The following is a 25,538-nucleotide window of genomic DNA, read 5'->3' as shown; positions in this document are numbered from 1 at the left end:
GGTTGTCTTCTCGGTATGTCCCTCTGAAGGATTCCTCTCCTAAGTTTAAGCCTCGCTTTATTGGTCCTTATAAAATTTTGAAAGTTCTTAACCCGGTTTCTTTTCGTTTGGATCTTCCGGTGTCGTTTGCCATTCACAAAGTGTTCCATAGGTCTTTGTTGCGGCGGTACGTTGTGCCTGTGGTTCCTGCTGTTGAGCCTCCTGCTCCGGTGTTGGTTGAGGGCGAGTTGGAGTACGTGGTAGAGAAGATCTTGGATTCTCATCTCTCTAGACGGAGGCTTCAGTATTTGGTCAAATGGAAGGGCTATGGTCAGGAGGATAATTCCTGGGTGGCCGCCTCTGATGTTCATGCGGCCGATTTGGTTCGTGCCTTCCACGCTGCTCATCCTGGTCGCCCTGGTGGTCTTGGTGAGGGTTCGGTGACCCCTCCTTAAAGGGGGGGTACTGTTGTGAACTATACTTCTTGGCTCCCTCTTGTGGTCACTAGTGATTTGGCACTTGGATTGTCTTTTACCAGGTTTGTACTCACCTGCTTCGTTAGGCCTGGGGTGTTGCTATTTAAACTTCCTGGATTCTCAGTCCAGTGCCTGGCATTGTTGTAATCAGTTCATTTCTGTTTGCTCCTGCCTTCAGGTCCTGGTTCTTTGCAAGATAAGCTAAGTCCTGCTTTCTTACTTTTGTTTATTTGCTTTGTTCTTATTTTTGTCCAGCTTGTACAAAATGTGATTCCTGATATCGCTGGAAGGTCTAGGGGGCTGATATTCCCCCTCACCGTTAGTCGGTTTGGGGGTTCTTGGATATTCAGCGTGGATATTTTGCAGGGTTTTTTGCTGACCATATAAGTCATCTTACTATCTTCTGCTATTTAGTCAGTGGGCCTCTCTTTGCTAAAATCTAGTTCATTCTTACGTTTGTCTTTTCTTCTTGCCTCACCGTTATTATTTGTTGGGGGCTTGTATTTCTTTGGGGTCTTTTCTCTGGAGGCAAGAGAGGTCTTATTTTCCCTGATAGGGTTAGTTAGTTCTCCGGCTGGCGCGAGACGTCTAGGATCAACGTAGGCACGTTCCCCGGCTACTGTTAGTGTTTGTGCTAGGATCAGCTATATGGTCAGCCTAGTTACCACTTCCCTATGAGCTGGTATTTATGTTTGCAGACTTTGCTTAATCTCTGTGATCCCTTGCCATTGAGATCATAACAGTATGCCAGGCCTAAATAGTTAATGCATTGCAGAAGTGGGATTAAAAGAAAAGGAGTTCTGAGGTTTTGTTTTTTTTTTCTCCTCTTTCTTCCTTCCCCTTTTTCTCAGAGTGGCTGTGAGATTGCTGCAGACATGAATGTTCAGACCTTGATTACTAGTGTGGATCAGCTTGCTGCACGAGTGCAGAGCATTCAGGATTTTGTTGTTAGCAGTCCTATGTCTGAGCCTAAGATACCTATTCCTGAGCTGTTCTCTGGAGATCGATTTAAATTTGGGAATTTTAGGAATAATTGTAAATTGTTTCTATCTTTGAAACCTCGTTCGTCTGGAGATTCAGCTCAGCAAGTTAAAATTGTTATCTCCTTTTTGCGTTGCGACCCTCAGGATTGGGCTTTCTCGTTGGCGCCAGGAGATCCGGCATTGGCGGATGTTGATGCGTTTTTTCTGGCGCTCGGATTGCTTTATGAGGAGCCTAATCTTGAAATTCAGGCAGAAAAAGCTCTACTGGCTATCTCTCAGGGCCAGGATGAAGCTGAGGTGTACTGCCAAAAATTTCGGAAATGGTCCGTGCTTACTCAATGGAATGAATGTGCTCTGGCCGCAAATTTCAGAAATGGCCTTTCTGAAGCCATTAAGAATGTGATGGTGGGTTTTCAAATTCCTACAAGTCTGAATGATTCTATGGCGCTGGCTATTCAGATTGATCGGCGTTTGCGGGAGCGCAAATCCGATAATCCTCTCGCGGTGTTGTCTGAACGGACACCTGTCTCAATGCAATGCGATAGAATCCTGACTAGAACCGAACGACAAAATCATAGATGACAGAATGGGCTGTGTTTTTACTGTGGTGATTCTACACATGTTATATCAGCATGCTCTAAACGCCTAACCAAGGTTATCAGTCCTGTCACCATTGGTAATTTGCAGCCTAAATTTATTTTGTCTGTGACTTTAATTTGTTCATTGTCTTCCTACCCTGTTATGGCATTTGTGGATTCAGGTGCTGCCCTGAGTCTTATGGACTTGTCGTTTGCCAAGCGCTGCGGTTTTGTCCTGGAGCCTTTAAAAATTCCTATTCCTCTCAGGGAAATTGATGCTACGCCACTGGCGGAAAATAAACCGCAGTTTTGGACACAAGTGACCATGTGCATGACTCCTGAACATCGGGAGGTGATTCGTTTTCTTGTTCTGCATAAAATGAATGATTTGGTCGTGTTAGGTCTGCCATGGTTACAGACCCATAATCCTGTTTTGGATTGGAAGGCTATGTCTGTGTCGAGTTGGGGTTGTCAGGGAATTCATTACGATTCTCCGCCGGTGTCTATTGGTCTATTGCTACTTCTACTCCTTCAGAGGTTCCTGAGTATTTGTGTGATTATCAGGATGTATTCAGTGAGTCCAGGTCCAGTGATCTTCCTCCTCATAGGGACTGTGACTGCGCTATAGATTTGATTCCTGGCAGTAAATTTCCTAAGGGACGATTATTTAATTTGTCTGTACCCGAGCATGCCGCGATGCGTTCTTATGTCAAGGAGTCTTTGGAGAAGGGGCATATTCGCCCATCCTCTTCCCCTCTTGGTGCGGGATTCTTTTTTGTGGCCAAGAAAGACGGGTCTTTGAGACCTTGTATAGACTATCGGCTTCTGAATAAAATCACTGTTAAGTTTCAGTATCCTTTGCCACTATTGTCAGACTTGTTTGCTCAGATTAAGGGTGCCAAGTGTTTCACCAAGATAGATCTTCGTGGTGCGTACAACCTTGTGCGCATTAGGCAGGGAGATGAATGGAAAACTGCATTCAATACGCCCGAAGGTCATTTTGAATACTTGGTGATGCCCTTTGGGCTCTCTAATGCTCCTTCAGTGTTTCAGTCCTTTATGCATGATATCTTCCGGAAGTATCTGGATAAATTTATGATTGTAAATCTGGATGATATTCTGGTTTTCTCGGATGATTGGGATTCTCATGTAAAGCAGGTCAGGATGGTGTTTCAGGTTTTGCGTGATAATGCTTTGTTTGTGAAGGGCTCAAAGTGTCTCTTTGGAGTGCAGAAGGTTTCCTTTTTGGGTTTTATTTTCTCCCCTTCTGCTGTGGAGATGGACCCAGTCAAGGTCCGAGCTATTCATGATTGGACTCAGCCCACGTCTGTTAAGAGTCTTCAGAAGTTCTTGGGGTTTGCTAATTTCTACCGTCGCTTTATCGCTAATTTTTCTAGCGTTGTTAAACCTTTGACGGATATGACCAAGAAAGGTTCTGATGTGGCTAATTGGGCCCCTGCAGCCATGGAGGCCTTCCAGGAGCTGAAGCACCGGTTTACTTCGGCGCCTGTTTTGTGCCAGCCTGATGTCTCACTTCCCTTTCAGGTTGAAGTGGATGCTTCTGAGATCAGTGCTGGGGCTGTTTTGTCGCAGAGAGGCTCTGGTTGCTCTGTGATGAGACCATGTGCCTTTTTCTCTAGGAAGTTTTCGCCTGCTGAGCGGAACTATGATGTTGGTAATCGGGAGTTGTTGGCCATGAAGTGGGCATTTGAGGAGTGGCATCATTGGCTCGAGGGTGCTAAGCATCGTGTGGTGGTCTTGACTGATCACAAAAATCTGATGTATCTCGAGTCTGCTAAGCGCCTGAATCCTAGACAGGCTCGTTGGTCATTGTTCTTCTCTCGTTTTGACTTTGTGGTCTCGTACCTGCCTGGTTCGAAGAATGTTAAGGCTGATGCTCTTTCTAGGAGCTTTGTGCCTGACTCTCCTGGAGTCTCGGAGCCAGCTGGTATTCTTAAAGAGGGGGGAGTATTCGTGTCAGCCATATCTCCTGATTTGCGACATGTGTTGCAGAGATTTCAGGCTGGTAGACCTGACTCTTGTCCACCCGACAGACTGTTTGTTCCTGATAAATGGACCAGCAAAGTCATTTCCGAGGTTCATTCCTCGGTGTTGGCAGGGCATCCGGGAATTTTTGGTACCCGAGATTTGGTGGCTAGGTCCTTTTGGTGGCCTTCCTTGTCACGGGATGTGCGGTCATTTGTGCAGTCCTGTGGGACTTGTGCTCGGGCTAAGCCTTGTTGTTCTCGTGCTAGCGGGTTGCTTCTGCCCTTGCCCATCCCGAAGAGGCCTTGGACACACATTTCCATGGATTTCATTTCTGATCTTCCGGTGTCTCAAGGAATGTCTGTCATCTGGGTGGTGTGTGATCGTTTTTCCAAGATGGTCCATTTGGTACCCTTGCCTAAGTTGCCTTCCTCTTCCGATCTGGTTCCTTTGTTTTTTCAGAATGTGGTTCGTTTACACGGCATTCCGGAGAATATCATGTCCGACAGAGGATCCCAGTTTGTGTCCAGATTCTGGCGATCTTTTTGTGCTAAAATGGGCATTGATTTGTCGTTTTCATCTGCCTTCCATCCTCAGACTAATGGTCAAACGGAGCGAACTAATCAGACACTGGAGGCTTATTTGAGATGTTTTGTTTCTGCGGACCAGGATGATTGGGTGACCTTCTTGCCATTGGCGGAGTTTGCCCTTAATAATCGGGCTAGTTCCGCTACTTTGGTTTCGCCATTCTTCTGCAACTCTGGTTTTCATCCTCGTTTCTCCTCGGGTCATGTTGAGTCTTCTGACTGTCCTGGGGTGGATTCCGTGGTGGATAGGTTGCAGCGGATTTGGAATCATGTGGTGGACAACTTGAAGTTGAAGTCACAGGAGAAGGCTCAGCGTTTTGCCAACCGCCGCCGCGGTGTGGGCCCCCGACTTTGTGTTGGGGATTTGGTTTGGTTGTCTTCTCGGTATGTCCCTCTGAAGGATTCCTCTCCTAAGTTTAAGCCTCGCTTTATTGGTCCTTATAACATTTTGAAAGTTCTTAACCCGGTTTCTTTTCGTTTGGATCTTCCGGTGTCGTTTGCCATTCACAACGTGTTCCATAGGTCTTTGTTGCGGCGGTACGTTGTGCCTGTGGTTCCTGCTGTTGAGCCTCCTGCTCCGGTGTTGGTTGAGGGCGAGTTGGAGTACGTGGTAGAGAAGATCTTGGATTCTCATCTCTCTAGACGGAGGCTTCAGTATTTGGTCAAATGGAAGGGCTATGGTCAGGAGAATAATTCCTGGGTGGCCGCCTCTGATGTTCATGCGGCCGATTTGGTTCGTGCCTTCCACGCTGCTCATCCTGGTCGCCCTGGTGGTCTTGGTGAGGGTTCGGTGACCCCTCCTTAAAGGGGGGGTACTGTTGTGAACTATACTTCTTGGCTCCCTCTTGTGGTCACTAGTGATTTGGCACTTGGATTGTCTTTTACCAGGTTTGTACTCACCTGCTTCGTTAGGCCTGGGGTGTTGCTATTTAAACTTCCTGGATTCTCAGTCCAGTGCCTGGCATTGTTGTAATCAGTTCATTTCTGTTTGCTCCTGTCTTCAGGTCCTGGTTCTTTGCAAGATAAGCTAAGTCCTGCTTTCTTACTTTTGTTTATTTGCTTTGTTCTTATTTTTGTCCAGCTTGTACAAAATGTGATTCCTGATATCGCTGGAAGGTCTAGGGGGCTGATATTCCCCCTCACCGTTAGTCGGTTTGGGGGTTCTTGGATATTCAGCGTGGATATTTTGCAGGGTTTTTTGCTGACCATATAAGTCATCTTACTATCTTCTGCTATTTAGTCAGTGGGCCTCTCTTTGCTAAAATCTAGTTCATTCTTACGTTTGTCTTTTCTTCTTGCCTCACCGTTATTATTTGTTGGGGGCTTGTATTTCTTTGGGGTCTTTTCTCTGGAGGCAAGAGAGGTCTTATTTTCCCTGATAGGGTTAGTTAGTTCTCCGGCTGGCGCGAGACGTCTAGGATCAACGTAGGCACGTTCCCCGGCTACTGTTAGTGTTTGTGCTAGGATCAGCTATATGGTCAGCCTAGTTACCACTTCCCTATGAGCTGGTATTTATGTTTGCAGACTTTGCTTAATCTCTGTGATCCCTTGCCATTGAGATCATAACACTGTACATAACAAGAGAGGGCACTGTATAATAATGGACGTCAATATCCATAATAAAGGAGACTATGTAATATATATACATGTATGTGTGTGGCTATATATATATATATATATATATATATATATATATACAGCTATGTCGCCATAAAAGGAGGGGGCCGAAGCACATTTCTTGCACAGGGGCCCCAAGCCGTCAGTGTCCGCCCCTGCTGCTGGGTCAGAGCAACACCAGCAGCATGATCAGATCATGTGATCATGCTGCTGACGTTACTCGCCCACGCAGCAGAGGTGAACACTGGTGGTAAGTGCTCCAGTGGAGCTGAAGACACCAAAGATTAAGTGCAGGGGGGCTTTAATATGTGTGTGGAGAATTTGAGTGGGAATGGGGGGCTTTATTATGTGTGGGGAGAATTAGAGTGGGGATGGGAGGCTTTATTATGCATGGGCATAATTGGAGTGGCAATGGGGGTGTTTAATGTGTGTGGGGAGAATTGGAGTGGTGATGGGGGATTTATTGTGTGGGGGGAGAATTTGAGTGGGGATGAAGGCTTCTAATGTGTGTGGGGAGAATTTGAGTGGGGATGGGGGCTTTATTATGTGTGGGGAGAATTTGAGTGGGGATGGGGTGTTTAATATGTGGGGGGAGATTTGGAGTGGGGATGGGGGATTTAATGTATGTGGGGAGATTTGGAGTGGAGATGGGGTTAATTATTGTCTGTGGGAAGATTTGTAGCGGGGATGGGGCACTTTAATGTGTGAGGGAGATTTGAGGACACAAAATGAAGAGCAAAGGGGGAGATGGGAGGCATGTATGAGGAAACAGTACAGTGGAATGGGGCATGTATGAGGAAAAGAGTATGGGGAAAGGGGGGCATGTATGAGGAAACAGTATGGGGGTATGGGGGCATATATGAGGAAACAGTATGGGGGATGGATGCAGACAGTATGAGGAGCAAACGGGGGAATGTATGTGGACACAGTTGAGTAGCGATGTGAAAAATGTATGTGGACAGAGTACGGTGAGTGAAGGTGATGGGATGTGTGCAGACACAGTATGAGGAGTCAGGTGAGCAGGCAGTATAGAAAGTAAGGGGGTAAATACATGAGGAGACAGTATGGTGAACAGGGGGATGTGAGAGGAGACAGTATGAGGAGGGAGGGGAATAGTGTGAGGAGACAGTTTGGGGGGAGAAAAGTGAGTGGGCACAGAATAGAAACTGAGCAATAAGGGCGTAGCATGGGGGATAGTAAGAGGGCACAGCCAGGAGGGGACAGTATACCAAGGAGGGAGAGTGTGATGAGAGGGTACAGTATAAATACTGGGCCTTATAGGGGGGACACAGTATGAGAGGACAGTGTAAAGAGGGGGCCAGTGTGAAGAGCATGCACCATAAGAGGGACAATGTGGGGGTCATAGTTTGTGCAGACAATATAGTGAGGGCCAATTTTTTATTCAGGAGCATTATAATGACACTTCTATCTTTAAAGGCATCATGTGAAGATTTTCTGCAAAAGAGCATAGAAGATGGAAGTCTGCAGAGACGAGCTGTGATGAAAACTCATCATGGGGTCTGGACAAGATGAAGAAAAGGAGAACGATTCCAGAGACGACGTCATCTTTAAGGTACCTGGATGTAAATGTTATTTGTGATACTAACTAATTCTCATGTTTTTATTTATGTTAGGAGCATTAAAGGGGTTGTCACGGTTTGTAATGAGTCTGCAGTCATTCTTTGTGACTGCAGACTTCTGAATTCTCACAGTCCACACTGCACGCTGTCAGGATTCTCTCGTGCTGGTGATTTATATATATATGTGGTCACGTGCTGACTAGAAATGTTTGGCCTCACTCAATGAAAATGACTTGTCTAGTCGGAATGTGGCCAAAAGTATACAAATCACATGCTTGTACTGACATGACTGTCCACCGGAGAATCCTAAAAGTGTGCAGTGCATTAGGTGTGAGAATTCAGAAGCTGCGATGTCAGGATTCAGCTCTGCAGGTTCCAGTAGTTATCACATGGACACTTCACTCATATGCGATTTTCATACTTGTGGTCCTGTGACAATGAGCTTCTCTTCTGCTTCTCCCAGTTTTTCAATGAACATTGAGAGCATTAGGGAGAGGAGCTTGTGGGTACGTGACTAAGTGTGCAAGTCGCATATGTCCTTGGGGGGGGGGGGGGGCGCCAAACTGAATTCTTGCCCCAGGTAGCAGAAACCCTAGATACACCTCTGCTGGGAGGAGCCCACCACTTGTGAATATAGTGGACACTGTGGTGGGCACACATAATTTACAGGACTCCATCACCTCATCTGATAAAATGTGATGGTATAAAACTACTGCAAAAAAATCACCACTGAATTCAGATTCTGCCATTACTTTATGTTAATGCTAGTGTGTATAGAGTCTTATGAGTCACTATGTTCCTCTCAAAATTCACAACTATATTTAGGCAACAAAAACTTCTATCTATGGTACGTTTTCCTCAACCACAGTGAGAAGTTTTATGCATGTGTGATGCAGATAACATATTCTCAGACAATTCATTTTTTTTTCCTCTATATATTTCGCCTTATAATTGCACGTTCTTTCTATTTCCAGCTGTTTGCATTGCTCTGTATTTATGCCGTAAGTGGGCACATTTTAGGATATAATTTAAAATATTTTTTTTTACAAAAAATCAAGCAATAATGATAAAAACCAAATAAAACAAATGCACTAATAATATATTTTCATGCATTTAATAGAACCACATAGACCATGCCTACATATACTGTAACTAGGCTGTTAACGTCTCTTAGTTACTTCTCCCCCCTCAAGTGATTTCTACAGACAGGAAAGCTAAGAATTCTGGCACACTGAGTGACCTTTGCAATAGCATTAAGATCTCCCAGAATAATAAAAGAACAGTGGGTTTCGGAGAAGTTAAGCTCTATATGAGATTTTCCGGAAAAAAAAAATTGCACCCTACTCCCAACTCTAACAGCCAGTTTTATTCAGTACTAAGGTCACGTCAGACTTCTTGTTTTCTTTTGAACACTGACCTGAAGAAATCTGTCTTGTAGAGAATATAATATGTAAATGGTGGTGTTGTATGTCAGGCGTAGGAACAGTTGTGCTTCTATATATAGCAATGAAAAAGCATATATACACCAAACAGCCATAACATTAAATGTATTTGCTGTATATTCACCTTGTGCTGCCAAAATAGTCTCGACTGTTGTGGAGTTTTGCATTATCTTTTTTGTTAGCAAGTTATTATTATTATTTATGCTTTATATGTGAGGAGGGGTATACATAATAAAAACAGGTACATGTACGACTAGCACGTGAAGAGAGAGGACCCTGCCCGCGAGGGCTCACAATCTACAAGGGATGGGTGAGGATACAATAGGCGAGGGTAGAGCTATGATACAGTAGTTCTGTTGGATGGAATCAGACTGGCTAGACTTTCATTTTCACTTTCATCAGTGAGCCTCGACCCAATAGCAGGGTTACTTTTATCTTTACTTGGTCCACTTTTGTCAGTACTATCCAATGCATATCGGGATGACCCAACGACACCCGATATTTTGAAAATTCCCAAACGTAATTGTCTAGTATACACAGTACGACCCTTGTTGAAATCACTCATATTTTTACACTTGCCTATTTTGTTTTCTTCCATCTCCTCGAATACAATTGCTGCCTAATGTGTCCGACCCCTTGATAGCTGCCATTGTAACTGTATACACAGAGAATATATATCTCTATTCGGCAGGATACCACTCTATACTTTGCTTGTATTGTGCAGGCCTTCTGTTGCATTGGGTCCATGTAAGGTAAACGTGCCAGACTAATAATCCACCCATACACGATGTGCTTAGCGAATAAAACTTGCTTCATAATAAGAATGTGAAAATACTGGCAGTGAACAAAGGAAATAATGGAAACAGTTCATTATGCCAGTAAAATGAAGTACGTCATGCAAGAAATATATGATATGTATTAGACATTTGAGACTATAACAGTGACCGATGTTTAGAAACAGAAGCAAGTAGTTGGGAAACACACCAAGACGAGTACCACCCTTTGGGTAAATTATTGGATTACATGTATGCCAAGCAGGAGGTGGTAAACAAACAGTTCTAAAATTTCAAGCGAGTTGTGCCAAATTTATCATTACACATGCACCATTTTGATGAATTTGGCTATTTTTTTTGCTGACTCCTAAATGTAGATATCCTGAAACAATATTCCTAATTTTCTCCTTTGTTTCATTTTGAAAGTTTCCCTGAAATCAAAAGCACTCAGACTACTTCTAATACTTAAAGAGGTTGTCCAGGACTATTTTATCTTTTTTACTATGGGCCTAAAAACTAAAAGGCAGGTAGTTGTTAACAGAGGCAACTACCTGCCTGTTGTACCCGTTGGCTCAGAGCGGTTACTGACTGCTCTTGTCAATGATTTAGTTGCTCCTCGTCAACAGAGCAGTTCTTCCTCTTCTGTGCTGCTCTATCAACAGGGCATGACTACAAACTTCATGTTTATTGGCAACCGGCTTCCCGCGGTTAAGCAGCGGGGATCCAGAAGTCAACAAGCAGAGCAGAAGCGAATCCACTGCTCTGTATATGTGGTGTCAGATGAGCCGCTGAATCACCATTGGGAGCGGTCTGTCACTGCTCTGTGCTGGCAGAGATTGGCGCCATGGCATGACAGGCAGGGGTTACATGCCTGTTTTTAGGCCCATAGTAAACCAATAATTAGTTCTGGATAACCCCTTTAAGAATGAATTGCCTTTATTATTCGATTCCACTCACTAGAATAATGGGGAAGATTTAGGTCTCATTCAGAATTTCATGAGTACATGGACATAACTCATTAAAGTCTATGGTGCTATTTACGTCTGTTTTTTGTGGACGATATATGGGCAAAAAAATCATGGAGACATGTCCATTCTTCATTGAAGTCACAGATCAAAATCAGCTGTACATGTCTGTAGGTCCATAAAAATCCTACACAGCCCAAGGATGTCATCAGTGTGCAGTCCATGTTCTGTCCATGATTAACATTGTAATGTATAGGAGAAGTTTTGCAATTTATTTTTTATTTTTTGCAAAGTAATGTGTTGGAATTTTGAGGCAATTTTTACTACATTTGCCTCTCATTGGGTGCAGCCTGAACATAATACAAGCGGAACAGCACGGCTGACATCACTGGAACGGGGCAGGTGATCAGTTTACGGGGATTTTATATTAATTAGGGTTCGTAGTCGACAATCCTCTTAAGCCTTTCTAATTTAATTTTACACTGACCCAAATTCTTACTAAAATTGGTCTTCGGAAATACACACTGGCTCTCATTCTGGAGTACCATGGAGATTTGTTGGTTTTCTCCTGGTAGTAAGGGAATTGAAGATTTTCCGCCATGGGCTTGGGTGGTCACTAAGCTAGCACCGAGATGCTATTAGGCACACAGAATAAAGGCTGATCCAAATGACTATTACTCAGATGGGGGCTGTTATTATTTGTAGTCTTAACCTAGGAGTAAGCACAAAGCGCATATACAAATAACATGTCAATGGAGAAATGTCTGTGTTGGATAAGAGCAACAAAGCCAAACAATTCCAGAAGGTACTGACCATAATAGTGAACATTTAAGAAATGATTGTCTATGGTATTTGCAATTTCCGTTTCTCAGATATATTTTTATCTACATAGGTGTTTAAGAAGCTTTTATTCGGATTATGTTTTTTCCATGCACTTGTTCAAGAGAGGCGCACGTATGGATCCCTTGGCTGGAATATACCCTATGAATTCAGTGACTCCGACCTAAAAATCAGTGCCAAGCAACTCCAGGTAACGGATGCCAGCTCTTGCCACATATAATTAAACAAAGCCTTGATGGATAAAGATCTCTTAATCAACTGAAAAATCTGTGTGTTTTACACTGCACTTAATGTCAATGTCTCAAAGATGCTACGAAAGACATACAAAGCACAGAAACATGAACATGAGGGTGGAAATCTTGGTGTACTGAGATTTTTTGTATTTACATCTACTAGATGGTGGACATTAAGAGGGAAGCTCATAACCCCCCATTTCCCCCACTGTTATAAGAGTTTATCTACACCTTTCACACTCCTGAAACCATTTACATGGCTTTATAGCTTTAAAAAATATAAGGCAATTGACACTTTATATCAGCAAATTGCTGCTCGAGGCATATGGCATAGGTTAGGTTATGACTAAAAAGTGTTGTTTCGAAATGCATCAACCATGACTTTTTTACCCTTTGAGATGTTTTCCTCTGATTGAAAATGCCATGTTGTCATATGGTTTTTATTGGAAACACACGCATTTTTTTTTATATTTTATTGAAGTGCTGGATCAGCTAATTACTTTTGGATTGCCATAGACATGACATAATCAATTTTTCGATTAATTAGTGGAAGGAGATGCTAGGCTTGATCAAAGCATGATTTTTTTCAGCAGGAGACTTGGTTTTTCTATTGTTCTGAAGAGTAGAGAAGAAATATGTGTATTATTATATTTAATTGCATGGGATATGCAAAGACAACAGTTCCAAAATAGCACAATTAACTATTGAACATGGTTTGAACATAAAATATATTCTTACCTGTCAATATTATGTGTAATTTGAAAAAAATACCTATTAAATTCTCCTGGCTCTTTTCTTGAAGGTTACCTCCACTGCCCTAACAGGAGCTTGTCTCTTATAGGAGCAAAAAGTCAGGCATTTAAAACATTAATCATGCCCGATTTTTCGTGTTTTGACAGATAGATTTTGAGTTTTATCTAATGTGTATGACCTCCTTAAAGGAGTGGGCCCAACATAACACCACCACTGCATTCATTATTTATGGGACTGATGAAGTATCTCCATTGCTATTGTTCAGTACCATTCCTCCAGAACCCAGTTCCTGGGAACAGTGAAGGTCTAAGTGGCCAGACCACCATTGATCAGACACCTACTGTATCCAGTGGGTAAATGATGAGTTGTCATGGTGGGCCCACCCCTTTAGTCACGATATATACTCAAAAGGCCTCTAGTGCTCAGCTCTTACCAGGGACTGAGGCTTTCATTGGTCGCCGAAGCCAAAAATTGGGAAAACTTTGAAAGTGTCCCCAAGTGCAGTGGCAAAAACCATCAAGCGCTACAAAGAAACGGGCTCACATGAGGACCGCCCCAGGAAAGGAAGACCAAGAGTCACCTCTGCTTCTGAGTATAAGTTTATCCGAGTCACCAGGCTCAGAAATCGCAGGTTAACAGCAGCTCAGATTAGAGGTCAATGCCACACAGAGTTCTAGCAGCAGACACATCTCTACAACAACTGTTAAGAGGAGACTTTGTGCAGCAGGCCTCCATGGTAAAATAGCTGCTAGGAAACCACTGCTAAGGACAGGCAACAAGCAGAAGAGACTTGCCTATTCAGTAGGACTATCAGCTGTGTATCCACCAGACTTCTGCACAACACAACTGATGGTCCCAACCCCATTTATAAGGCAAGAAATCCCACTTATTAAACCTGACAGGGCACACCTGTGAAGTGAAAACCATTTCTGGCTGACTACCTCTTGAAGCTCATCAAGAGAATGCCAAGAGTGTGCAAAGCAGTCATCAAAGCAAAAGGTGGCTACTTTGAAGAACCTAGAATATAAGACATAATTTCAGTTGTTTCACAGTTTTTTGTTAAGTATATAATTCCACATGTGTAATTCATAGTTTTGATGCCTTCAGTGTGAATGTACAATTTTCATAGTCATGAAAATACAGAAAAATCTTTAACTGAGAAAGTGTGTCCAAACTTTTGGTCTGTACGGTATATCTATTATCTATCTATCTATCTATCTATCTATCTATCTATCTATCTATCTATCTATCTATCTATTTATCTATATATTATCTATCCCATATCTATCTATCTCATATCTATCTATCTATTAGCTATATATCTATTATCTATCTATCCATCTATCTCTCCCATATCTATCTATCTATCTATCTATTTATCTATATATTATCTATCCCATATCTATCTATCTCATATCTATCTATCTATTAGCTATATATCTATTATCTATCTATCCATCTATCTATCTCTCCCATATCTATCTATCTATCTATCTATCTATCTATCTATCTATCTATCTATCTCATATATATCTATCTATCTATCTATCTATCCCATATCTATCTCTTATCTATCTATCTATTTCATATCTATCTATCTCATATCTATCTATCTATTAGCTATCTATCTATTATCTATCTATCTAATCTATTTATCTATCTATCTATCTATCCCATATCTATCTATCTATCTATCTCATATCTATCTATCTATCTATCTATCTATCTATCTATCTATCTATCTATCTATCTATCTATCTATCTATTTATCTTTATATCTATCTATCTCCTCTACTCATCCATCCGCATTTGTAATAAATGATGACAATGAAAACATCTCTAGTTAAACACTGCCACCTAATGGTGAAAAAAAGGAACTACACTGACAAAACCAAGTACTACAGAAAGTATCATATATTGTATGAATGTTAGATTAAATGTTAAGTTAAATACTTTTATTTGTGTATGTTGTGTGCAGCAATTACATACTAAAGCCTATTACAAAGCAGCATCAGGTCCTTTCATGCTGCATCGTATACAATGTGTTAATACTGCATGACATCAGGATCTTGTGTGCCCAAGGGGTTGCCAGAGCTATCCCCGTTCCTATAGGATATACATAGTCTATCAGGACAAGATACAGGGGAACAGCGGAAGTTATGCCATGAATAAAGATGGAGCATTATTGCCTGATGGGGAACAGACGCTCAGTCAGGGGCACATAGAGTAATAGGGGCTATCACAGGATTGCAGGAAATGCCTGGGTCTCGGCAGGAACATGCGTCAGCACATGGGGGATTAGAAACCATCATAGGGGTTTGCACAGAGCCTGTGTAGAAGTGGGATCAATCTTGTATGATAGTACTAATCGCCTTAACATAATGATTCATTTTTATTTTAGTAACAGTATGGCGGTATTATATCTGCTCTACTTCCATCCGCATGAGTCCTACCGGACATATGACAAACGTCTCCCTTCACTAGTAACAAAGGACCTAATTGTTAATAATTTCCCTGCTGCACAAAGTATCTAACAGTTCACTTGGCATAAAGAGACATGGTGTAATTAACATAACTTGTAGACAAAGGGCTCAATGGGCTGTATGTGTATTGACGCCATGCTATTATAATGGTGCTGCTGTCACTTAGGGGCAACCACCTGTGCATTTCCAATTAGAAAAATCTTAAGATAAATAAATAGGTGATTTTAATGTAACTTCACAATAAAAGGCAGAGAACAGCATTAGGTAGTTATTTGCAATCAGATTTAAAGGGAACTTGTCAGAACATTGGCACATATAGGAGTAGTGGTGTGGATGTATAGGTGATTTTCAACCAATAAAAATTATACTTTTTATACATATCAGATGTACAAATCATGTCATATGCAAATCAGGCTGGAAGTGCATTGGGGTGTGTCAGTGCATTGGGCAGAAGCAGACTAAGTGCACGGACCCTCCTCTAGTGCATGTATATGACTTCTAGCCTAGATTTCTCATGATGGCAATTCGGATCTCTACAAAGAAGGAACATGTTTTGGCTTTGGGCACGAGCGCTTATACAGTCATACCCTTACTTTCAAAATGTTCTAACAGGTTCCCTTTAAAATCAAACTTTAGCTTGAAGAAATTAAAGAAACAATACATAGATAATTGCATGAACGGCAACTTTTTAACATAATGTTTGACTAGAATTGCTTTAGTTTGTCCGAAGATGTGTCTCCAAAAATTCAGCTGAATAGCATGTAATCTGTGGGGTGTAGGCTACTTGTCCCGCCATTCATGCTGCCCAAATTACAAGCTGCATGAATCAGAGACAGGCTCTCCTATTGTAGGCACTTATGTCAGTAAGGAAGAACTATCACTCTAATACGTGAAGTAGATGAAAGTACTTAGTCTCGTGCGTTCCCCAAAAAAACTTGTATGTCTACCCAAACAGAGTGCAGGTGGTGAAGAGAAGCTCTATGGATGGGGAAACTACCCTCACTGTGTTATGCGATAAGCGCCATGGTGGTCGTCCATGTTCTCTACTTCACCATCTGCTTCTTATTCCCTTTATTCTTCCAATCCATTTATTAGATGAAGGACCAAAATTGTGTCCCAAAACACTACATATACTCTTTTTTTGGATTGAACAAGAATTAATGGTTTCATGCACTTCTCATAGAAGAGTACTAAGTTCACCATTACTGATCTGTATATGAAGTATTACAATACGTATGCATCTATGAAACCAGGAGTGCCGTATAGCTGACAAATCAGTGAAAACATAGTAGAAATAGCAGATGAAAATAGGGAGTCAAGTCATTTGGGTCGGTCTCAGCGGGCTTCATCCCAACTGAATTAGTTATATTAGCAGTCTGCATGAAAACATCTCTTTTTAAAAAACATACTTGTCAAAATTGAAATTGCAACACCTAGAAGGTAAATTTGTAGAATTATAGCAATCAAAGGGTCAATAGACATGTTAATGATATACAAACGATGATAAAATTGGAAACTACATTTTTCAAAACTTCTTGATTTATTCAGTATCAAGTATGAGACCAAGAGCAGAAATATACACACTTACATGTCTAGGCTGATATACCTATGAGATTATTAATGGTTGTCTGCCATGCTGAATGCACTTGGGCACTCAAATCAACAAGATCCACTGCTGGCAGCTCATTTTGTAATTGCCAATTGTAAACCAATATTGTCCTAGATGTACTCGACAGGAGACAATTCTGGGGACTCTGCAGGCCTTAGGCTACTTTCACACTAATGTCATTTTGTATACGTCGCAATGCGTCGTTTAGGAGAAAAAACGCATCCTGCAAAGTTGTCCGCAGGATGCGTTTTTTCCCCATAGATTCAAAGGTCAACCCATTTAATCTTTGAATCCCAATTGTTTTTTTGCTTCATTTTGATAGTTCTATAATTCTATGCTAATTCATTTCATAATATATTCTTAGAAGTCAGATGACTAACACTCCATATTCGATCTTTCTGGTCACATAACCATAGAGTTAAATGTGTTTTTAAATCCATTCACCAAACCCCCAACCAGTTCCAAACCAGTAAAAAAAATGTACTGCTAGTTAAATTGTTCACTATTCTCAGGCTGTTAGTTTTGTGGTTCCCGCCGGAGTCTTGTTCACATTATCAGGGTGAGGCAGTCAATCACAAGCAGTAATAGTGGCATGATGCCCATACTGACATATCCTGATTGGAGTCTGTTGTGGTCTATTTAAGAATGTCGGAAAGCTCCTTTAAAATAATATAAAAAACTAATACATATATCACTACATAAGCTTTGCATAGGGTCCATTCTTTTATATTTGAGTGTGATTTATGAGACACATCCCTATAGTCTTTACAAATTTACCACAGCAACATGAATTCGGAGGTGATGCCCATTGTAAATGTGTACTGACCTTAATAAACAATATATGATACCTTTAATTAGGGCAATGCATGTCACAATGTGCTACGTTTGGGATGAGATAATTAAGACGAATATATATCTTGCATGTTGTAGAAGTTCCTCAATGATTATGAAGAAGCCCCTCTCGATGCCGTCATTTATCTAACTGGAGAATGTAACTATGGAGGAAGAGTAACAGATGAGCACGACAGGCGTCTCCTTTTAAGCCTGCTAGACATATTTCTTTGTGAAGCTGTAATTACCGAAGACCATTACACATTTTCTCCCAGTGGAAAATACTTCACTCCAAAGTACGGTACCCACGACAGCTATATGGAATACATAAAAAGCCTACCCCTCAATGCTGATCCGGAGGTAACAATAAACCTTAATGGATGTCAAGTTGCATTGCCACTTGATAGCAGAATCAATTCTGAATAGTAATCAGCTTACTAATATTAATTAATATTGAATCATATATCCACCTGGGTTACACATATCACATTACATATATTAAAGGGAACCTGTCACATTCAGAAATGGTATTTATCTGCAGGTAAACAGCATTTTATTAATGTGTACCCCACTTACTAAGCAGCGGCTACAAGGAAAATATGAAGTTACATTCTCCCTGCGACCACTCACTTAAAGCGATGCAGTATACAGTCATCGTGGCAATAATCACTCCCCAGCACTTTGATTGACAGCCTACTTTTCAGTGTCTATGTGCAACATGGGCTGACAATCAATATGCTGGGGAGTGATTACAAGGCGCTCACTGTGTATTAAACACGAACTGTAACCGCTACCTGCTCTTCTGCAAAGACTAGAAAAAAGCAGCTGCAGGAAGAACATAAATTCATTTCTCCCTGTAGCCGCAGCTCCATTAAGCACGTAAGATATTATTCAAAAGCTACTTACCTGCAGATTACCACTATATCCACAGGTAAATAGTGTTTCTGAACATGATGGATTCCCTCTAAATAGCTATTTGTGATTCAAAGTCAGTTATTGAAAAATTATTATTATTATTATTATTATTATTAATATACGACACACATATTCTCCAATATAGGAGTGCAACCAACAAAAGTTGACTTTCACTTTTACTGCATTATTCCAATAACCCTCCTAAATAAGAAGAAAAAGGCATGGTACTGTTGATACCATTTGTACAAGCGGTGTACCCACAAAGGATAATGTTTTGCCTACAAAGGGAATCTGATAGCTGATGCATGCTGCCTTATCTACGGGCACCATGTATCAGATACTGGCTGTATGATTTTCAGCTGAATATGTTTTACTCTGAAACATATCAGCGTATCAGAGAAAAAAATAGCTTAATAGCCGCTGAGAACCAAGGCACTTGGGAGATAGACAGGCACGTCCCCGGTAGCTTCTCCCTGGCTGCTCCCTTGGAGTGATGAATATTTCGCTTTACAAGCTTGCAGGGTAATACCAGTCACTCCAGGGTAGTGGACAGGGAAAAGCAGCCGGGGACCCGCCTGTCTGACTAGTCTCATGTGCTGATCCGTCCGCGGTGGCTTTTGAACTATGTTTTTCTCTGAAATGCCACAGTGTTTCAGAGTTAAACATATCTAATTGACATCATACAGACAGCATCTGACCCATGGTGCCCTTGGATCGAGCAGCATGTATCAACTGTCAGGCTCCCTGTAACATATGCGTTTCGTACACCAGTCTTAATGAGAAACATGAAGGAATAAGATGCATTCAATGCTTTCTGAGATGCATGCCATTTAATGAATTTGGCAAATCTTATAAGCGGCATGCATGAGAAACATTGTCACTTTCAATTAATTTCGCAGGTGGTGGTCCATCCGTTTTGCAATAGTTTTCTGGCGCAAACATTTGAATCTATCAGCTCCTTCATGTTTTAAAACATATTCCCAAAACATTAAGAGGGGATGTTAGTCTATTTTTCTTTTGCTTTGTCTTGTTTGTTAATACAACAATAAAACAAGTTTCCTGCAATTCTTTCAAATGTGTCTCATATTAATTTATGGGTGATTGGTTATAAGCTGATTTTGAACGCCTTTGTTAAATGAATATTTGAGTAGAATGATTCTTTATGTAGGTTTTTGGACTTCATATGAATGGAAATATCACCAGGGAACAGAAGGAGACTGTAGAATTATTTGATGGAATCCTTACAACTTTACCAAAACAGGTAATAAACACATTACTGCCCCTGTTTTAGAAAGAAAGTTCTCATTAATATTGACTTATATGCTAGAAAATAACTGATGGTGATATATTTAAAGGGAACCTGTCACCCCCAAAATCGAAGATGAGCTAAGCTCACCAGCATCAGGGGCTTATCTACAGCATTTAGGAATGCTGTAGATAAGCCCCCAATGAATCCTGAAAGAAGAGAAACAGAGGTTAGATTATACTCACCCAGGGGCGGTCCTGCTGCGGTTCAGGTCTGATGGGTGTCGCGGTCCAGTCCAGGGCCTCCCATCTTCTTACGATGACGTCCTCTTCTTGTATTCACGCCGGAGCTGCAGCGTGAATAAAAGAAGAGGACGTCATCGTAAGAAGATGGGAGGCCCCAGACCAGACCGCGACACCCATCGGACCCGAACCGGGTGAGTATAATCTAACCTCTGTTTCTCTTCTTTCAGGATACATTGGGGGCTTATCTACAGCATTCCAGAATGCTGTAGATAAGCCCCTGATACTGGTGGGCTTAGCTCATCTTCGATTTTGGGGGTGACAGGTTCCCTTTAACAAAAAAAAGAAAGTCTGACCCTAGAATCATGTTAGACCTAAGGCTAGGACCTCACAGTGACTTTGGCAGCAAACATTACTATGTGTAGCTGCTGTGTCTCAGCACAATACAAGTGAATGTTGTTGCATTGTGGCCCTTAGGGTACAGCAACCAAGACAAGCAAGTCACAAAAATTTCAACTGCACCGCAATGTTCCTCCATTGTGTTGCTTCCAAAGATGCAGCATTTCCCTTTCTTTATTCATACAACAGTATTCCCAGTCCATGTACTGTCCCAGTCCACGTCAGACTGCACACGGGCAGCAAGGGAGCCTACAGTAGTCAATGGTCTAATTCACCAAAACTATTTTCTTAATGGACAGATGGTCACATCATGCACCATAAGTCTGCACCAATCCACAGGCAAGAGTGGGGTGGGTTGAGTTGGAGCATATAGCATACACAGGTGCACAAATTCCCCTGAAAAAAAATAAAACACCCCCATTTTCAATAAGCAGCAGGGCCCTCCATTAGTTTGGCAAGTTGTGAGGCATGCGAAAGTATAGTAAATCATAACTATCTATATTAAAGCTAAGTACATGAGGCCTAAGCTATAGCATCGCTGGGACTTTCAATGAGTCCAACTGTCTGGTGACCTCATAGATGTAATTCTTGCAATATCACGTTAGTTGCGTTATGTAACGTCACCACATGTTATGTCACTTTTTTAGTTAGACCTTGCTCACACTGGCGTATAATACAGAGGACTGCAATGCAAGAAAATCAGCATGCGAAAAAAAATATTGGCAGCATATCCCACACTGCGCTCACCCATTCAAGCCAATGGGTGCGTGTAAAACATCGTGTCATCTGAGTGCAGTCCGATATAAGCCGAGACAAGTAATGGAGAAGAAGGAAAGATTAATCTCTCGTCCTTCTCCTCACCTGTGATCTGAGGATCGTAGCACAGTAGGATGACACTCAGCTCCCATGATGTTATACGCTAATGTGACCCCTGCCGTAATTATACAGTTAATGTTAGTTATAGGGCTTTTTAATTAGAAACATGCTGAATTCAGTAGACTGTAAGTTTATTGACTGCTTTAGTCGAAGGAACTGTCAAATGGTTGAAAAGTTTTATTATTTTTTGTGAACTATTTTGCTTCACACCCACATTGCGATGGCAGAGTATGTTACAAACTGCTATCTTCATGTAACTTTGTAATGTCATCTGTCTTCTGTCTAGACAAGTGGAGGTGGAAAATCAACTTCTGACGTTGTCCAGGAACTTACAGTTGACATTCTGTCAAAAATACCAGAGGATTTTAATGTGGAAGAAGTCAAGGTACAAGTTATATGTTTCTTCGGCGATTTGTTTGAAATATTAGTTTATAGAAACAATATTTCCTGTGTCATTTTTCCAGACTTCCAGATTTTCTGCCATTAATAAAAATCAATTGGCACATATTACAGCACATCCATGACATTTGAAAACTTTACCAAAAACAAGTTATGTTACTAAATAAATGATATTATCATAATTACAGAATTGTGGAGAACATTTTTATAAATACGTTATGTGGCCAATGCACAAACATATACATACACTATGTGTGGGCACACTGCGACTAATGAATAGATGAATTCCAATATTGCTACACACATTACATATGTAAGGTATTTATTTAGCTTATATTATGTAAATTCATGGAATGGCTCCTTTCATCTGTATTTAATGGAAGCTTGTCTTGTAAAAAAATGCAATTAGTCTGTCGATATGTTGTTAATCTGTAGGTTAATAGCATTCTAAAACCTTGCAGCTAACGCATTGAAAGTCCCACTGCCAGGAGGAAATTAACCGGCAGACTCAGGCTTTCAGTCATAGAGGCACGGCCAGGGCGGCTTCAGTCATCGTTCATTACATAGTGAGTGGCGGCTGTAACCACACCCCTGGCATTGACTGACAGCTGTCTCTGCAGTGCATCAAAGCTGAGCCAGCTGTCAATCAGTGCAGTGGCATGATTACAGCCGCAGCTCACTGTGTGTCCTTCTGGTAGCCAGGCTCTCAGTGGGGCAGCCACATGACATTAAAACGCTATTAATTTCCAGATCAATCATATGTCTGCAGGTTGGTGTTTTGGGACATAACTGGTTCCCTTTAACCCATTCATGACATATGACGTAAATTTAAGCCCTATGCCGGCTCCCTGACTTTGATGCAGGTTCGCATCTTTCCCTGCATCATGTGCCTTCAAAAAATGAGAAAAAAAAACACAAAAGTTCAAATCGCCCCTTTCTACCCCATTAAAATAAAACAATAAAAAATACACATATTTGGTATTACTGTTTATAAAAGTCTGATCTATCAAAATATTAAACAAATTAATCTGATTGGTAAACAGCGTAAAGAAAAAAAATAAAAACATCAGAATTTGAGTTTATTTTGACCAAATTCCTAAATGGTATCAGCAAAAATGTCAGCTCAGGGTGCAAAAAAGAAGCCTTCACATAGAGCCATGTCCTGAAAAATGAGAATGAATTTCCAAATTTATTTTCATCGCTTACCGTAAATTAGAAAAAGAAACTATACACGTGTGGTATCTCCGTACTCGTACTGACCTAGAGAATCATATTGCCTGGTTAGTTTTAACATATAGTGAGCATGGTAAATAAAAGACCCCAAAAATGGTGAAATTGCTCTTTTTTTGAAATTTTAACGCACTTGGAATTTTTGTCCATTACATTATATGGTAAAATGAATGGTGACATTCAAAAGAGGAGAAAATGGCCATGGCACAAAGGTGTTAATGTTGTAATTGTGCATAATCAGCATTCAGCTTTGTTACCTTTCATCTTGACCTCTGTCATTGATGTCACAAATGCTGAAAAGTGATCTCTATTAAACAGAAGGCGATATAATGTGTAGAATATGAGGCGCTCCATCCAGCTGGGTGTGAGGGTAAGATTACTCCGTAATGAAACCAACCAAAGTCCTCAGCAAAACATGAAACCTTTTTTAATAGTCAATCCAAATAATAGTGACAACTTTACGGTCTGCATTCTTAGACCTTTATCAGACTCACATATTGCCGAGCTAATGCGCATTGCCTATTGGAGACGGATATTCCTTTTTTGTTAGTGCCGTTTCGTACCGGTTTCTTCTTTCAATGAGTGTTATTTTGATTGCTAATTAAGGAGGAGCGGGGTCTTTAACGTTAATTCCAAAACAGGAAGTGTCAGATTATTATTATATGTTTCAGTGTCTAAGGTGGAATTGCAAGATTTCAGGATGTAATATAAAAAATATATTAAACATAAAAATTTGATTGGAACAATAGGTTATACACTGTAAATTATGTAAAGCATCTCGGAGACCACTTCAGTCTAAGGATATGTCTGGAATCTCCTGGACGCCAATGCAAAATCTACAAAAGGCGTCAAATCTACCAATTAGTGCCACTGCCAATAATGAATCCTCCATATATATGCCATTCCAGGAATGTTTTTTATATATATAAATACTTTTTATCAAAAGTGAAAAATCGAGAGCAATTATAACGTGGTATGTCTAAGAAAAAGAAATGTTGCCATTTCCCGAGACTCATAGCAGCTCCATTTTTCAGGATCCGGAACTAGGTGAGGGCTTATTTTTTGCGCGCTGAGCTGATGTTTTCATTGATACCATTTTGGGGTAGATATGATGTTTTGATCGCCCATTATTGCATTTTATTGCAATATAACGCCGACCAAAAAGACATCATTATGCCATTTTGATTTTTTTTCTTTTACCAATCAGAATAATTATTTTGATATATTGATGGTGCTTCTGAATGCAGTGATAATAAATATGTGTATTTTTAATTTTTTATTGTTTTATTTTGAATGGGGCAAAATTTGGGTGATTTGAACTTTTATATTTTTTAATATTTAAAAAAATATTTTTTTTCTACTTTTTACTGGCTTCAATAGTCTCCTTAGGAGACTTGAAGCTGCAATCATCTGATCGCTTGTGTTACACATAGCAATGCTTCAGCCCTGATATGTGTAGCAAAAATCATCACTGGCGTCCATAGCAGATAAGCACTGACAAGCACGGGGGTCTTCTGCAGCCCTCGATTGTCATGCCAACTTATCGGTGCCCTGCGATCATGTAATAGGTGCATCAATGGGATGGATTAGTGACGTGCTTCCGGTAAGTGCAAGTTAAATGCCACTGTCAGAGATTGACAGCGATATTTAACTAGTTAACAGCCGCTGGTGGATTGCGATTCCACCCATGGCTGTTATGAGCACATGACAGCTGATCAAATAGCTGTCATGAGCCGGAAAAGAAGCGGGCTCAGCGCCAGAGCCCACATCAAATGGGGATACATGACCTAAGATGTACCTATAAAAAGTATTTATCAAAAGTGAAAGATGAAGGGCAATTATAATGTGGTTTAACTATGAATTTAAACATGACATGTAACATCCATATAATAATGAAACTGGATTGCTCCTTGATACTTTCTGTGTATGATACAACATGTCTTTACAGTTTCATAATACAGTGGAAATCTTTTTCTCCCATAGTCAGAGATTGTATATGAGGATTATTCTGCTGGGGCAACAATAGCTTTGGACCAAAAAGGGGACAAATAACACAAGATAGAATTATTTCGGTATGTTCTAGGGTCAGAGGTTAAGGTTACAGTTATTACTACAGTACAAAGCACTCAATGAGGCACATCTTGTACCTAAGTACAGATAGGATATATTGATTATTGTACAGCTGTCCTTTATGTGCTTTGTAGAGTAGATGTTTCGGGGCACCTTCAAAGCCTTTCTAAATGACTTGATGTTTTGTGTCCTTCTTCCAGAGAATGTATCCGATTCAGTATACAGAATCTATGAACACTGTGCTGGTTCATGAGTTATTGAGATTTAACCGCTTGACCTCTACCATCCGAATGAGCTTGCAGGATTTAAACAAAGCCATTGCTGGTCTGTCTGTGATGTCCAATGAACTTGATGATTTGTTCAATAGCGTGATTGTTGGTAAAGTAAGTCATTTGTGCTCTGTAGTAAGTGTGCCTTAAAATATGCTCACCCATAGGGATTAATAT

At 40.9% G+C, this 25,538-nt stretch overlaps 1 protein-coding gene across 1 annotated transcript in view; it reads left to right on the top strand.

Moving 5' to 3' along the window:
- LOC143775062 (dynein axonemal heavy chain 3-like) overlaps positions 1-25,538 on the top strand; it is a 2,972,411-nt gene that overhangs the window by 2,916,259 nt on the left and 30,614 nt on the right. The window contains exons 74-78 of the mRNA XM_077262897.1: positions 11,859-11,996; positions 17,815-18,075; positions 19,799-19,891; positions 21,680-21,778; positions 25,293-25,475. Of these exons, the coding sequence (XP_077119012.1) occupies positions 11,859-11,996; positions 17,815-18,075; positions 19,799-19,891; positions 21,680-21,778; positions 25,293-25,475 (774 nt within the window). The remainder of the gene's footprint in view (positions 1-11,858; positions 11,997-17,814; positions 18,076-19,798; positions 19,892-21,679; positions 21,779-25,292; positions 25,476-25,538) is intronic.

The sequence above is a fragment of the Ranitomeya variabilis genome, chromosome 5, assembly GCF_051348905.1.
Source record: "Ranitomeya variabilis isolate aRanVar5 chromosome 5, aRanVar5.hap1, whole genome shotgun sequence".
NCBI lineage: Eukaryota > Metazoa > Chordata > Amphibia > Anura > Dendrobatidae > Ranitomeya > Ranitomeya variabilis.
The sequence above is the reverse complement of the archived record's forward strand: the minus strand, read 5'-3'. Positions and strand labels throughout refer to the sequence as shown.